At 42.2% G+C, this 16,023-nt stretch overlaps 2 protein-coding genes across 2 annotated transcripts; both read right to left on the bottom strand.

Moving 5' to 3' along the window:
* Positions 1-2,287: 2,287 nt before the first annotated feature.
* LOC117331079 (uncharacterized protein At5g39570-like) lies at positions 2,288-3,146 on the bottom strand. The gene is made up of 2 exons (XM_033889676.1): positions 2,865-3,146; positions 2,288-2,815 (listed from the first exon to the last, which is right to left on the bottom strand). The coding sequence occupies exons 1-2, from the start codon at positions 3,144-3,146 to the stop codon at positions 2,288-2,290; spliced, it is 810 nt and encodes a 269-aa protein (XP_033745567.1).
* A 1,002-nt stretch (positions 3,147-4,148) lies between these two features.
* On the bottom strand, positions 4,149-8,270 carry LOC117331080 (uncharacterized protein At5g39570-like). The gene is made up of 2 exons (XM_033889677.1): positions 8,157-8,270; positions 4,149-4,892 (listed from the first exon to the last, which is right to left on the bottom strand). Exons 1-2 carry the CDS (start codon positions 8,268-8,270, stop codon positions 4,149-4,151), a joined length of 858 nt encoding a protein of 285 aa, XP_033745568.1.
* Positions 8,271-16,023: the final 7,753 nt, after the last annotated feature.

The following is a 16,023-nucleotide window of genomic DNA, read 5'->3' on the forward strand; positions in this document are numbered from 1 at the left end:
CGTCAACCTGACATTTACCAACTGTTTCTCGTCAACCTGACATTTACCAACTGTTTCTCGCCAACCATGACGTTTACCAACTGTTTCTCGCCAACCTGACATTTACCTACTGTTTCTCGCCAATCTGACATTTACCAACTGTTTCTCGCCAACCTGATATTTACCAAGTTTTTCTCGCCAACCTGACATTTACCAACTGTTTCTCGCCAGCCATGACATTTACCAATTGTTTCTCGCCAATCTGACATTTACCAACTGTTTCTCGCCAACCTTGGCATTTACCAACTGTTTCTCGCCAATCTGACAGTTACCAACTGTTTCTCGCCAACCTGACATTCACCAACTGTTTCTCGCCAACCTGACATTTACCAACTGTTTCTCGCCAATCTGACAGTTACCAACTGTTTCTCGCCAACCTGACATTTACCAACTGTTTCTCGCCAACCTGACATTTACCAACTGTTTCTCGCCAACCTGACATTTATCAACTGTTTCTCGCCAATCTGACAGTTACCAACTGTTTCCAAAAATAATAAACATTACAGCAACTGTCACTTTTACCCAACCTTTCATTCGTCTCAACCTTGACATTTTATCATCTTTTCCCCTGACCTTGACATTCTACCAACTGTTTCCTCGATCCTGACTTTTAACCATCTGTCTACCGACGTTTTAGTTTCTATCTTTCCTTACTACAGCGTGTTTCTGTTCTGTGTTTTTCTACCCTAGGTGTCTCCTAAACACACGTCTTTATATGACTCAGGCGATTGCGAGGACGTTAAACCCCTTAACAAACTTAACACTGTAACATTGTAACATTGTCCTTGACATTTCCCCTGGCCTTGACATTCTACCAACTGTTCCTTCGACCTTGACATTTAATCATCTGTTTACCGACCTTTTTCATTTTAGATACTCTGTAACCTTGCTTTTGACCAGTTTCCCTGACCCACGCGTCGTCTAATCACCCTATTCCCTACCGGGAACATATCTATCACCTAAGTCCCCTTGGCCAGATGCCCTAATTAGGAAGCAGACGCATGTACCAGACTATCTAGTTCGAGACAAATGAGTCCATTTTTAGAACGTCACAGTTTGATCTTTGTGAATCTTGTTTTGTGACATGTCTCATTTGATCGTCCTCAGCAATGGAAACCAGTAGTGCCGGTTTTGTGCCATATGTCTGTCGTTCCTGTCGGACTAGGAAAGCAAATATTTCCGTTGATAACAACTTCGAATCTACAACTCTCATTTCAGCATAAAAAGAAAATGGGAAGATATCTGATTGTGCATCACGAACGCTCGTTGTAAAGTGAGTTCTGACAAGGCGGGACCCATCGATCTAGTATAGCTACAAAACGCCGTGTTAAAAGAACAAAAACTACTTTATATCATATATCAGGACCACGCAAGGATGCAGGTAATATGATTTAGCTGACGTTCGCAGACTCTTCCTGGCGCCTACAAAACAAGCGCACAAACATTGTAGCGCGAGAAAAGATGACAGGGCTGTGTTTGGATCGGGCGTATCAAACTGTTGTCAGCTCATTACAGAGGAGAATGCCATGAGATATAGATCCGAACTGTTTTTATTAGATTACGTGTTCGTTTGACGAGGGTATAATCTGTGAACCCGTCTTTGTCACAACTGCAATTTACTTTTAATATTAGTTTAGCGGCACCGCCATTCGATCATCCTCTTTCTGTAGCACTTTCTCAAGCTCTTTATGGCAAATTGATCGCATGCAAATTATCTGAACTATGGTATGTTATATAGTAATGATACGTTGTTCTAATCGCCAGAAGCGTGTATAATTCTGTACTCCACACGTTCATACAGTGTGTTCCCCACACGTCCATACTGTGTGTTCTCTTCACGTCCATACTGAGTGTTCCCCAAACGTCCATACTGTGTGTTCCCTACACGCCCATACTGTGTGTTCACACTCCATAGTGTGTTCCCCAAACATCCATACTGTGTGGTCCCCACACGTCCATACTGTCTGTTCCCTTCACGTCCATACTGTGTGTTCTCCACACGTCCATACTATGTGTTCTCCACACGTCCATACTGTGTGTTCTCTACACGTCCATACTGTGTGTTCTCTACACGTCCATACTGTGTGTTCTCCACACGTCCATACTGTGTGTTCCCTACACGTCCATACTGTGTGTTCTCCACACGTCCATACTGTGTGTTCCCTACACGTCCATACTGTGTGGTCCCTACACGTCCATACTGTGTGTTCCCCACACGTCCATACTGTGTGTTCTCCACACGTCCATACTATGTGTTATCCACACGTCCATACTGTGTGTTCACTTCACGTCCATACTGTGTGTTACCCACACGTCCATACTGTGTGTTCCCAACACGTCCATACTGTGTGTTCTCCACACGTCCATACTGTGTGTTCTCCTCACGTCCATACTGTGTGTTCTCCACACGTCCATACTGTGTGTTCTCCACAATTCCATACTGTGTGTTCCCCACACGTCCATACTGTGTGTTACCCACACGTCCATACTGTGTGTTCTCTACACGTCCATACTGTGTGTTCTCCTCACGTCCATACTGTGTGTTCTCCACACGTCCATACTGTGTGTCCTCCACACGTCCATACTGTGTGTTCTCTACACGTCCATACTGTGTGTTCCCTACACGTCCATACTGTGTGGTCCCTACACTTCCATACTGTGTGTTCTCCACACGTCCATACTGTGTGTTCTCCACACGTCCATACTGTGTGTTCTCCTCACGTCCATACTGTGTGTTCTCCACACGTCTATACTGTGTGTTCTCCACACGTCTATACTGTGTGTTCTCCACACGTCCATACTGTGTGTTCTCCACACGTCCATACTGTGTTCCCTACACGTCCATACTGTGTGTTCTCCACACGTCCATACTGTGTTTTCTCCACACGTCCATACTGTGTGTTCTCCACACGTCCATACTGTGTGTTCCCCACACGTCCATACTGTGTGGTCCCTGCACGTCCATACTGTGTGTCACCTACACGTCCATACTGTGTGTTCTCCACACGTCCATACTGTGTGTTCCCTACACGTCCATACTGTGTTCTCCACACGTCCATACTGTGTGTTCCCCACACGTCCATACTGTGTGGTCCCTGCACGTCCATACTGTGTGTTCACCACACGTCCATACTGTGTGTTCTCCACACGTCCATACTGTGTGTTCCCTACACGTCCATACTGTGTGTTCTCCACACGTCAATACTGTGTGTTCTCCACAATTCCATACTGTGTGTTCCCCACGCGTCCATACTGTGTGTTCTCCACAATTCCATACTGTGTGTTCCCCACACGTCCATACTGTGTGTTCCCCACACGTCCATACTGTGTGTTCTCCACACGTCCATACTGTGTGTTCTTTACACGTCCATACTGTGTGTTCTCCTCACGTCCATACTGTGTGTTCTCCACACGTCCATACTGTGTGTTCTCCACACGTCCATACTGTGTGTTCTCTACACGTTCATACTGTGTGTTCCCTACACGTCCATACTGTGTGGTCCCTACACGTCCATACTGTGTGTTCTCCACACGTCCATACTGTGTGTTCTCCACACGTCCATACTGTGTGTTCTCCTCACGTCCATACTGTGTGTTCTCCACACGTCTATACTGTGTGTTCTCCACACGTCCATACTGTGTGTTCTCCACACGTCCATACTGTGTTCCCTACACGTCCATACTGTGTGTTCTCCTCACGTCCATACTGTGTGTTCTCCACACGTCTATACTGTGTGTTCTCCACACGTCCATACTGTGTGTTCTCCACACGTCCATACTGTGTTCCCTACACGTCCATACTGTGTGTTCTCCACACGTCCATACTGTGTTTTCTCCACACGTCCATACTGTGTGTTCTCCACACGTCCATACTGTGTGTTCTCCACACGTCCATTTGTGTGTTCTCCATACGTCCATACTGTGTGTTCCCTACACGTCTATACTGTGTGTTCTCTACACGTCCGTACTGTGTTCCCTACACGTCCATACTGTGTGTTCTCCACACGTCCATCCTGTGTGTTCCCTACACGTCCATCCTGTGTGTTCTCCTTACGTCCATACTGTATGTTCTCCACACGTCCATACTGTGTGTTCTCCACACGTCCATACTATGTGTTTTCCACACGTCCATACTGTGTGTTCTCCACACGTCCATACTGTGTGTTCCCTACACGTCCATACTGTGTGTTATCCACACGTCCATACTGTGTGTTCTCCACACGTCCGTACTGTGTGTTCTCCACACGTCCATACTGTGTGGTCCCTGCACGTCCATACTGTGTGTCACCTACACGTCCATACTGTGTGTTCCCTACACGTCCATACTGTGTGGTCCCTACACGTCCATACTGTGTGTTCTCCACACGTCGATACTGTGTGTTCTCCACACGTCGATACTGTGTGTTCTCCACACGTCCATACTGTGTGTTCTCCTCACGTCCATACTGTGTGTTCCCTACACGTCCATACTGTGTGTTCTCCACACGTCCATACTGTGTGTTCTCTACACGTCCATACTGTGTGTTCTCCACACGTCCATACTGTGTGTTCTCCACACGTCCATACTGTGTGTTCTCCACACGTCCATACTGTGTGTTCTCCTCACGTCCATACTGTGTGTTCCCTACACGTCCATACTGTGTGTTCTCCACACGTCCATACTGTGTGTTCTCTACACGTCCATACTGTGTGTTCTCCACACGTCCATACTGTGTGTTCTCCTCACGTCCATACTGTGTGTTCTCCACACGTCCATACTGTGTGTTCTCTACACGTCCATACTGTGTGTTCTCCACACGTCCATACTGTGTGTTCTCCACACGTCCATACTGTGTGTTCTCTACACGTCCATACTGTGTTGGGTCAAATTACTATGTGCCGACCAAGAGCCTGTTCGTGTATGCGAACAAACTGGTTCGTTATTAATCTTGACAGACTTGCAGATATTAAGTACTGGAGTTTAGGGCTAACAAGTTTGTTGAAATGAATTACCCTGAACTGCTTTCAAGGTCACAGGGGTCAAATAAGCTGAATTTTTTAAAACAACTTCTAACCAAGAGGCCCAGAGACCTGATATTGGTTCTTTAGCATGCTGTGGTGAAGTACTACCAAGTTGGTGTTAAAATTGATTACATTGACTTACATACAATGTCACAAAGTTCAAAAGTACTAAACTTTTTATACAACTTCTTTTCAATAACCAAGAGACCGAGAAATCTCCTATGGGGTCGGTAGCAAGCTTGAAGGAATGGCTAAAAAGTTTGTTCAATGGATGACCTTAACCTATTATAACCGTAACGTGGGTGCAATGTGTTTAAATCATTAAACAAAATCCCTTCAATAACCAAGAGGCCAAGATACCTGATATTGGGTTTGGAGTATGTTCATATAAATGACCTTCACGTACTTTCAAGGTCACAGGGGTCAAATGTGCTGAAATCTTTCGACGACTTCTTGTCAATAAGCAAACAGCACAGAAATCTGATATTGGGCTGTAACATGCTGGGATGAATGACCTTGATTATATCGAGGGTCACAGAGTCAACTTTGTTTAATACAATTTAACAAGTTCTTCTGAAAACTCGAAAGGCTTAGTTAGAGTGATGACATTTTGCCAGTGATATTCTGGATGCATGGCTACTAGCCTAGGTTGTTGATATTCAAATGAATGATCTTAATGTATTTTCAAGGTCATTGAAGTAAAAAATGGTTAACATCGATATAAAACTTCTCCTTAATAACAAAATGATCAAGGTATGTTACATAGAAAAAGATGTTGCCAACTGCAATCACACAGTATATGTATACTACCTTATATGTAATTATGTCATCTGTTATTTTTTCTGTATAAAGTATATCTGGAAATAAATGCCAGAGCAATCAACTATCTACTTTATAAAACAACTCAAAATACTGAAACAAATTAACGTTTCACATTAAATCCGCTTTTTGGATTAATACCACGTCAGTGATACAGGCCCATGGAGCCTTTTATCTAATTTTTGATATATTTGAAGGATTGTTTTGGTGAACTGTCTGTGTGCCGTGCCGTGAGGCAGCTTGGCTATTATTTTGCAATTCGCAGTGATACTGGATCAGTTGCTGCGGAACACTATAATTATGATGCATCGCTATAATCAAGTTGTAACTTTTTCTTGTGTTTAAATCTGCGTTGCTTGTTTCCAATTCCTCTTGTATTATTCAATAGCCTGACTCTCCGATTAAATATAAACAATTGTGTTATGGACTTCCTCTATCACATGCTGTTTGTAGGTCGGGACTTGGCAGTAAGTTCCTGTCTGTCGTATGTGAATTTGTGTTATGGAGTTCGTTATAACTCGGGATAAAACAGTTAGATGCGATTATTAACGCTTAAGAATAGATAAGTCTTTGAATGTATATGTAAATCAGTAAGGTGGCGGAGGTTTGTAAAGCGTCATGTTTGAAAAAGATACCTGGCAGCACATGAGACAATAGAACTGTATCACCTTTCTCTCATACCTGAGTTTATATATACAGCATGTGATTTTATATAAACTGCATAGGAAATTACAACTGAGGGATTTCATTTCTTTTTGACCATATATTTACTTAACAAGTTTACTACATATACAGGTTACTGGTAATACTACAGATATGGGTTACTGGTAATACTACATATACGGGTTACTGGTAAATACTACAGATACGGGTTACTGGTAATACTGCAGATATGGGTTACTGGTAATACTACAGATACGGGCTACTGGTAAATACTACAGATACAGGTTACTGGTAATACTGCAGATACGGGTTACTGGTAAATACTACAGATACGGGTTACTGGTAATACTACAGATACGGGTTACTGGTAAATACTACAGATATGGGTTACTGGTAATACTACAGATACGGGTTACTGGTAAATACTACAGATACAGGTTACTGGTAAATACTACAGATACGGGTTACTGGTAATACTACAGATACGGGTTACTGGTAAATACTACAGATACAGGTTACTGGTAATACTGCAGATACGGGTTACAGGTAAATACTACAGATACGGGTTACTGGTAATACTACAGATACGGGCTACTGGTAAATACTACAGATACGGGTTACTGGTAATACTACAGATACGGGTTACTGGTAATACTACAGATACGGGTTACTGGTAATACTACAGATACGGGTTACTGGTAATACTACAGATACGGGTTACTGGTAATACTGCAGATACGGGTTACTGGTAATACTACAGATACGGGTTACTGGTAATACTGCAGATACGGGTTACTTGTAATACTTCAGATACGGGTTACTGGTATTACTACAGATACGGGTTGCTGGTAAATACTACAGATACGGGTTACTGGTAAATACTACAGATACGGGTTACTGGTAAATACTACAGATACGGGTTACTGGTAATACTACAGATACGGGTTACTGGTAATACTGCAGATACGGGTTACTGGTAATACTGCAGATACGGGTTACTGGTAATACTACAGATACGGGCTACTGGTAATACTGTAGATACGGGCTACTGGTAAATACTACAGATACGGGTTACTTGTAATACTACAGATACGGGTTACTTGTAATACTACAGATACGGGTTACTGGTAAATACTACAGATACGGGTTACTGGTAATACTACAGATACGGGTTACTGGTAAATACTACAGATACGGGCTACTTGTAATACTACAGATACGGGTTACTGGTAAATACTACAGATACGGGTTACTGGTAAATACTACAGATACGGGTTACTGGTAATACTACAGATACGGGTTACTGGTAAATACTACAGATACGGGCTACTTGTAATACTACAGATACGGGTTACTGGTAAATACTACAGATACGGGTTACTGGTAAATACTACAGATACGGGCCCGATATTTGCAGGTGGCTGGTGATCTTACTGCAGGATACAGGTGTATAAAGTGCGTGTCAGATAAAAAACAAAGTTTGAAATTTCGAATTAACCTGCACGCCAATTCACCGATTCTGTAGCAATCAATATTTTCTTGTGGCTTCAACAATTTCGGAGTAATGATCCAACACTACTTTTTAAATCGCTTATTTTGTTTTACGTAAACCGCTTTTGAGATTGGTTACTGACAGTAAAGGGTCGAAAAGCCATATCCCTTTTCCTATACTCGCCAATAACGGTTTGCGTACCATGGCGTAGTCTGTCAAGTTCCGGAATTTCAGTTGCAACTGACGGTTTATGCATCGTGATTCTTGTCTGTCTATATATAAGACAGTAATTAAGTGATGTCCCATGACCTAGACTGTTTGTCTATATATAAAGAGAGTTGGTTATGTCCCATGACCTAGACTGTCTGTCTATATATAAAGAGAGTTGGTTATGTCCCATGACCTAGACTGTCTGTCTATATATAAAGAGAGTTGGTTATGTCACATGACCTAGACTGTCTGTCTATATATAGAGAGAGTTGGTGATGTCCCATGACCTAGACTGTCTGTCTATATATAGAGTTGGTGATGTCCCATGACCTAGGCTGTCTGTCTATATATAAAGAGAGTTGGTTATGTCCCATGACCTAGACCGTCTGTCTATATATAAAGAGAGTTGGTTATGTCCCATGACCTAGGCTTCATTTATCTATTCTATCCGTCTACCTGTCCGTCCAGGATGTTTCAGTAATCATTTGAAAAGTTTTTGCTCGCTTGAATGAAGAATGATCTGATTATAACGCAATGCTAAAATTGCTCTTTTATTGAGTCAGTGATATGTATCGTATCTTTTCTCATACATGTATCGAAAGTCAACTTATTAAATCTTGAATGTAATAACCTTGTATGATATACGTAGTAATTGTATAGCGTTGTACCAAAATGGTCATTTTGTGAAATATATCAAAAAGTATGCAACCAACCTTTTTTTCTAAAATAAAAAATCGTCGAACAACTACAAAATGTATCGGGAAATTCTGCATTGATACGAGCGCAGAAGGCCCGCAACCTTTAACAGACAGCTGGTACAGGAGATCGTGACTCTTACCCTACTGATCATCAATAGATACAATAGCACTTGTCATTAGAGCTGATTTATCTAATACGTTTTCATTAGCGACATTCTTAATACCAAGCATATTTTGTCAGACACATCATCCCTCATTACAGTGGTAAATAGAAATATATATTAATCATGACGGGAAATCCAGGCACATTTCATTGACTTCTACAATGTGTGAAGGCCCGTCTTGTCCGAATCAATAATTATTCTTACCCTTGATATTTCAGGATATCCCCAATAACATACTTTTCGATCACTTCATTATTTATCTTGGCATGCTATAAAAGGCACGTAAACGCGAACGTCGGTAAATCGATCAGCTGTATATATAGGAGACCCAGTGATTGCCTAGTTACAGGTTTTTATCATAAAACCTTATCTTTACCAGAGTACATCGTCATTCGCTCCACAACTGGCATCCACAATACATTCTGCGAGTGATTGATAACTGCAGTCGTATGTCTCATGAATTTGATATCGTCTAATCAGAAATGATCGTCACTAACGACTTACATGTTACCCGTCACCGTGTAATGATCGTCACTAACGACTTACATGTTACCCGTCACAGTGTAATGATCGTCACTAACGACTTACATGTTACCCGTCACCGTGTAATGATCGTCACTAACGACTTACATGTTACCGTGTAATGATCGTCACTAACGACTTACATGTTACCCGTCACTGTGTAATTATCGTCACTAACGACTTACATGTTACCCGTCACCGTGTAATGATCGTCACTAACGACTTACATGTTACCCGTCACCGTGTAATGATTTTCACTAACGACTTACATGTTACCCGTCACCGTGTAATGATCGTCATTAACGACGTACATGTTACCCGTCACCGTGTAATGATCGTCACTAACGACTTACATGTTACCCGTCACTGTGTAATGATCGTCACTAACGACTTACATGTTACCCGTCACTGTGTAATGATCGTCACTAACGACTTACATGTTACCCGTCACCGTGAAATGATCGTCACTAACGACTTACATGTTACCCGTCACCGTGTAATGATTGTCACTAACGACTTACATGTTACCCGTCACTGTGTAATGATCGTCACTAACGACTTACATGTTACCCGTCACCGTGTAATGATCGTCACTAACGACTTACATGTTACCCGTCACAGTGTAATGATCGTCACTAACGACTTACATGTTACCCGTCACCGTGTAATGATTGTCACTAACGACTTACATGTTACCCGTCACCGTGAAATGATCGTCATTAACGACTTACATGTTACCCGTCACCGTGTAATGATCGTCACTAACGACTTACATGTTACCCGTCACCGTGTAATGATCGTCACTAACGACTTACATGTTACCGTGTAATGATCGTCACTAACGACTTACATGTTACCCGTCACCGTGTAATGATCGTCACTAACGACTTACATGTTACCCGTCACCGTGTAATGATCGTCATTAACGACTTACATGTTACCCGTCACCGTGTAATGATCGTCGTCACTAACGACTTACATGTTACCCGTCACCGTGTAATGATCGTCACTAACGAATTACATGTTACCCGTCACCGTGTAATGATCGTCACTAACGACTTACATGTTACCCGTCACCGTGTAATGATCGTCACTAACGAATTACATGTTACCCGTCACCGTGTAATGATTGTCACTAACGACTTACATGTTACCCGTCACTGTGTAATGATCGTAACTAACGACTTACATGTTACCCGTCACTGTGTAATGATCGTCACTAACGACTTACATGTTACCCGTCACTGTGTAATGATTGTAACTAACGACTAACATGTTACCCGTCACTGTGTAATGATCGTCACTAAAGACTTACATGTTACCCGTCACCGTGTAATGATCGTCACTAACGACTTACATGTTACCCGTCACCGTGTAATGATCGTCACTAACGACTTACATGTTACCCGTCACTGTGTAATGATCGTCGTCACTAACGACTTACATGTTACCCGTCACTGTGTAATGATCGTCACTAACGACTTACATGTTACCCGTCACCGTGTAATGATCGTCCCTAACGACTTACATGTTACCCGTCACTGTGTAATGATCGTCACTAACGACTTACATGTTACCGTGTAATGATCGTCACTAACGACTTACATGTTACCTGTCACCGTGTAATGATCGTCACTAACGACTTACATGTTACCCGTCACCGTCTAATGATCGTCACTAACGACTTACATGTTACCGTCACTGTGTAATGATCGTCACTAACGACTTACATGTTACCCGTCACCGTGTAATGATCGTCACTAACGACTTACATTTTACCCGTCACCGTGTAATGATCGTCACTAACGACTTACATTTTACCCGTCACTGTGTAATGATCGTCACTAACGACTTACCCGTCACCGTGTAATGGTCGTCACTAACGACTTACATGTTACCCGTCACCGTGTAATGATCGTCACTAACGACTTACATGTTACCCGTCACCGTGTAATGATTGTCACTAACGACTTACATGTTACCGTGTAATGATCGTCACTAACGACTTACATGTTACCCGTCACCGTGTAATGATCGTCACTAACGACTTACATTTTACCCGTCACCGTGTAATGATCGTCGTCACTAACGACTTACATGTTACCCGTCACCGTGTAATGATCGTCACTAACGACTTACATGTTACCCGTCACTGTGTAATGATCGTCACTAACGACTTACATGTTACCCGTCACCGTGTAATGCTCGTCACTAACGACTTACATGTTACCCGTCACTGTGTAATGATCGTCACTAACGACTTACATGTTACCCGTCACTGTGTAATGATCGTCACTAACGACTTACATGTTACCCGTCACCGTGAAATGATCGTCACTAACGACTTACATGTTACCCGTCACCGTGTAATGATTGTCACTAACGACTTACATGTTACCCGTCACTGTGTAATGATCGTCACTAACGACTTACATGTTACCCGTCACCGTGTAATGATCGTCACTAACGACTTACATGTTACCCGTCACAGTGTAATGATCGTCACTAACGACTTACATGTTACCCGTCACCGTGTAATGATTGTCACTAACGACTTACATGTTACCCGTCACCGTGAAATGATCGTCATTAACGACTTACATGTTACCCGTCACCGTGTAATGATCGTCACTAACGACTTACATGTTACCCGTCACCGTGTAATGATCGTCACTAACGACTTACATGTTACCCGTCACCGTGTAATGATCGTCACTAACGACTTACATGTTACCGTCGTAATGATCGTCACTAACGACTTACATGTTACCCGTCACCGTGTAATGATCGTCACTAACGACTTACATGTTACCCGTCACCGTGTAATGATCGTCACTAACGACTTACATGTTACCCGTCACCGTGTAATGATCGTCACTAACGACTTACATGTTACCCGTCACCGTGTAATGATCGTCACTAACGACTTACATGTTACCCGTCACCGTGTAATGATCGTCACTAACGACTTACATGTTACCCGTCACCGTGTAATGATCGTCACTAACGACTTACATGTTACCCGTCACCGTGTAATGATTGTCACTAACGACTTACATGTTACCCGTCACTGTGTAATGATCGTCACTAACGACTTACATGTTACCCGTCACTGTGTAATGATCGTCACTAACGACTTACATGTTACCCGTCACTGTGTAATGATTGTCACTAACGACTAACATGTTACCCGTCACTGTGTAATGATCGTCACTAAAGACTTACATGTTACCGGTCACCGTGTAATGATCGTCACTAACGACTTACATGTTACCCGTCACCGTGTAATGATCGTCACTAACGACTTACATGTTACCCGTCACTGTGTAATGATCGTCGTCACTAACGACTTACATGTTACCCGTCACTGTGTAATGATCGTCACTAACGACTTACATGTTACCCGTCACCGTGTAATGATCGTCCCTAACGACTTACATGTTACCCGTCACTGTGTAATGATCGTCACTAACGACTTACATGTTACCGTGTAATGATCGTCACTAACGACTTACATGTTACCTGTCACCGTGTAATGATCGTCACTAACGACTTACATGTTACCCGTCACCGTCTAATGATCGTCACTAACGACTTACATGTTACCGTCACTGTGTAATGATCGTCACTAACGACTTACATGTTACCCGTCACCGTGTAATGATCGTCACTAACGACTTACATTTTACCCGTCACCGTGTAATGATCGTCACTAACGACTTACATTTTACCCGTCACTGTGTAATGATCGTCACTAACGACTTACCCGTCACCGTGTAATGGTCGTCACTAACGACTTACATGTTACCCGTCACCGTGTAATGATCGTCACTAACGACTTACATGTTACCCGTCACCGTGTAATGATTGTCACTAACGACTTACATGTTACCGTGTAATGATCGTCACTAACGACTTACATGTTACCCGTCACCGTGTAATGATCGTCACTAACGACTTACATTTTACCCGTCACCGTGTAATGATCGTCGTCACTAACGACTTACATGTTACCCGTCACCGTGTAATGATCGTCACTAACGACTTACATGTTACCCGTCACTGTGTAATGATCGTCACTAACGACTTACATGTTACCCGTCACCGTGTAATGCTCGTCACTAACGACTTACATGTTACCCGTCACTGTGTAATGATCGTCACTAACGACTTACATGTTACCCGTCACTGTGTAATGATCGTCACTAACGACTTACATGTTACCCGTCACCGTGTAATGATCGTCACTAACGACTTACATGTTACCCGTCACCGTGTAATGATCGTCACTAACGACTTACATGTTACCGTGTAATGATCGTCACTAACGACTTACATGTTACCCGTCACCGTGTAATGATCGTCACTAACGACTTACATGTTACCCGTCACCGTGTAATGATCGTCACTAACGACTTACATGTTACCTATCACCGTGTAATGATCGTCACTAACGACTTACATGTTACCCGTCACTGTGTAATGATCCTCGTCACTAACGACTTACATGTTACCCGTCACCGTGTAATGATCGTCGTCACTAACGACTTACATGTTACCCGTCACCGTGTAATGAGTGTCACTAACGACTTACATGTTACCGTGTAATGATCGTCACTAACGACTTACATGTTACCCGTCACCGTGTAATGATCGTCACTAACGACTTACATGTTACCCGTCACCGTGTAATGATCGTCACTAACGACTTACATGTTACCCGTCACCGTGTAATGATCGTCACTAACGACTTACATGTTACCCGTCACTGTGTAATGATCGTCACTAACGACTTACATGTTACCCGTCACTGTGTAATGATCGTCACTAACGACTTACATGTTACCCGTCACCGTGTAATGATCGTCACTAACGACTTACATGTTACCCGTCACTGTGTAATGATCGTCACTAACGACTTACATGTTACCGTGTAATGATCGTCACTAACGACTTACATGTTACCGTGTAATGATCGTCACTAACGACTTACATGTTACCGTCACTGTGTAATGATCGTCACTAACGACTTACATGTTACCCGTCACTGTGTAATGATCGTCACTAACGACTTACATGTTACCCGTCACCGTGTAATGATCGTCACTAACGACTTACATGTTACCCGTCACTGTGTAATGATCGTCACTAACGACTTACATGTTACCCGTCACCGTGTAATGATCGTCACTAACGACTTACATGTTACCCGTCACCGTGTAATGATCGTCACTAACGACTTACATGTTACCGTGTAATGATCGTCACTAACGACTTACATGTTACCCGTCACCGTGTAATGATCGTCACTAACGACTTACATGTTACCCGTCACCGTGTAATGATCGTCACTAACGACTTACATGTTACCCGTCACCGTGTAATGATCGTCACTAACGACTTACATGTTACCCGTCACCGTGTAATGATCGTCACTAACGACTTACATGTTTCCCGTCACCGTGTAATGATCGTCACTAACGACTTACATGTTACCGTGTTATGATCGTCACTAACGACTTACATGTTACCCGTCACCGTGTAATGATCGTCGTCACTAACGACTTACATATTACTCGCCGATGTACGTCAGTCACCATGTTAGATGCGTCACATCATGTTTGTCAGCAAATCATATTTTGTTCATAGAATTCATATTGACACTATAGAAAACTTTTATCGTGGCGATTGTGGAATATGTTTCATTTCAATCAATCAAATGACTTCAGAATGCAAATGAAATGCACGGAAATTCGAGCGAATATGAACGTATATCCGTAAATTGGTTATACGTGTATACGGGTTCATACCACAAAATTATTAACTTTGTTTAGGTTAATACAAGTGTGATATGCTTACACCTTTCGAAGTTAACACTTACTTGTATTAACCTAAACAAAGTCAATAACTGTATCGTTATATGAACTAATTCCTATAATACCATTTGTTTCTATGTAAATTATGAATTTATTACAGCCTTGAAGTAACTCACCTATAAAAACTGATATTTATAGGAAAATTAACATGTACAAAAATGTATAATATAACAAAAATAACACAAATGTTCTTATACATATATTGGAATTAGATTGAAACAAAAATATCTTTAAAAAGATAAACGGCGTAGTTTTAATGCTGGTGGTTATAATGTAAAACTACTGATGAAATAAATTAACGAACTAATGCGTTGCAGCACGGACAACAAAATTATGGATCATCTTGACCAGTAACGCCACCTGTCGCGTCATATCCGGGGCCAAAAGAATATTATACGGCTATGCCGAAAAAAATGAAGCTTTCTCTTTACGGTTAGTACGCAAATGACTATACTGTTCATGTAGTAGTGATTTATATCCCTCAGCTTCACCTATAAGGCACTAAGGCATCTGATTCCCATAGACTAATCCTGGAATAT

This window comes from Pecten maximus, chromosome 7, assembly GCF_902652985.1.
Source record: "Pecten maximus chromosome 7, xPecMax1.1, whole genome shotgun sequence".
In the NCBI taxonomy this organism is placed as follows: domain Eukaryota; kingdom Metazoa; phylum Mollusca; class Bivalvia; order Pectinida; family Pectinidae; genus Pecten; species Pecten maximus.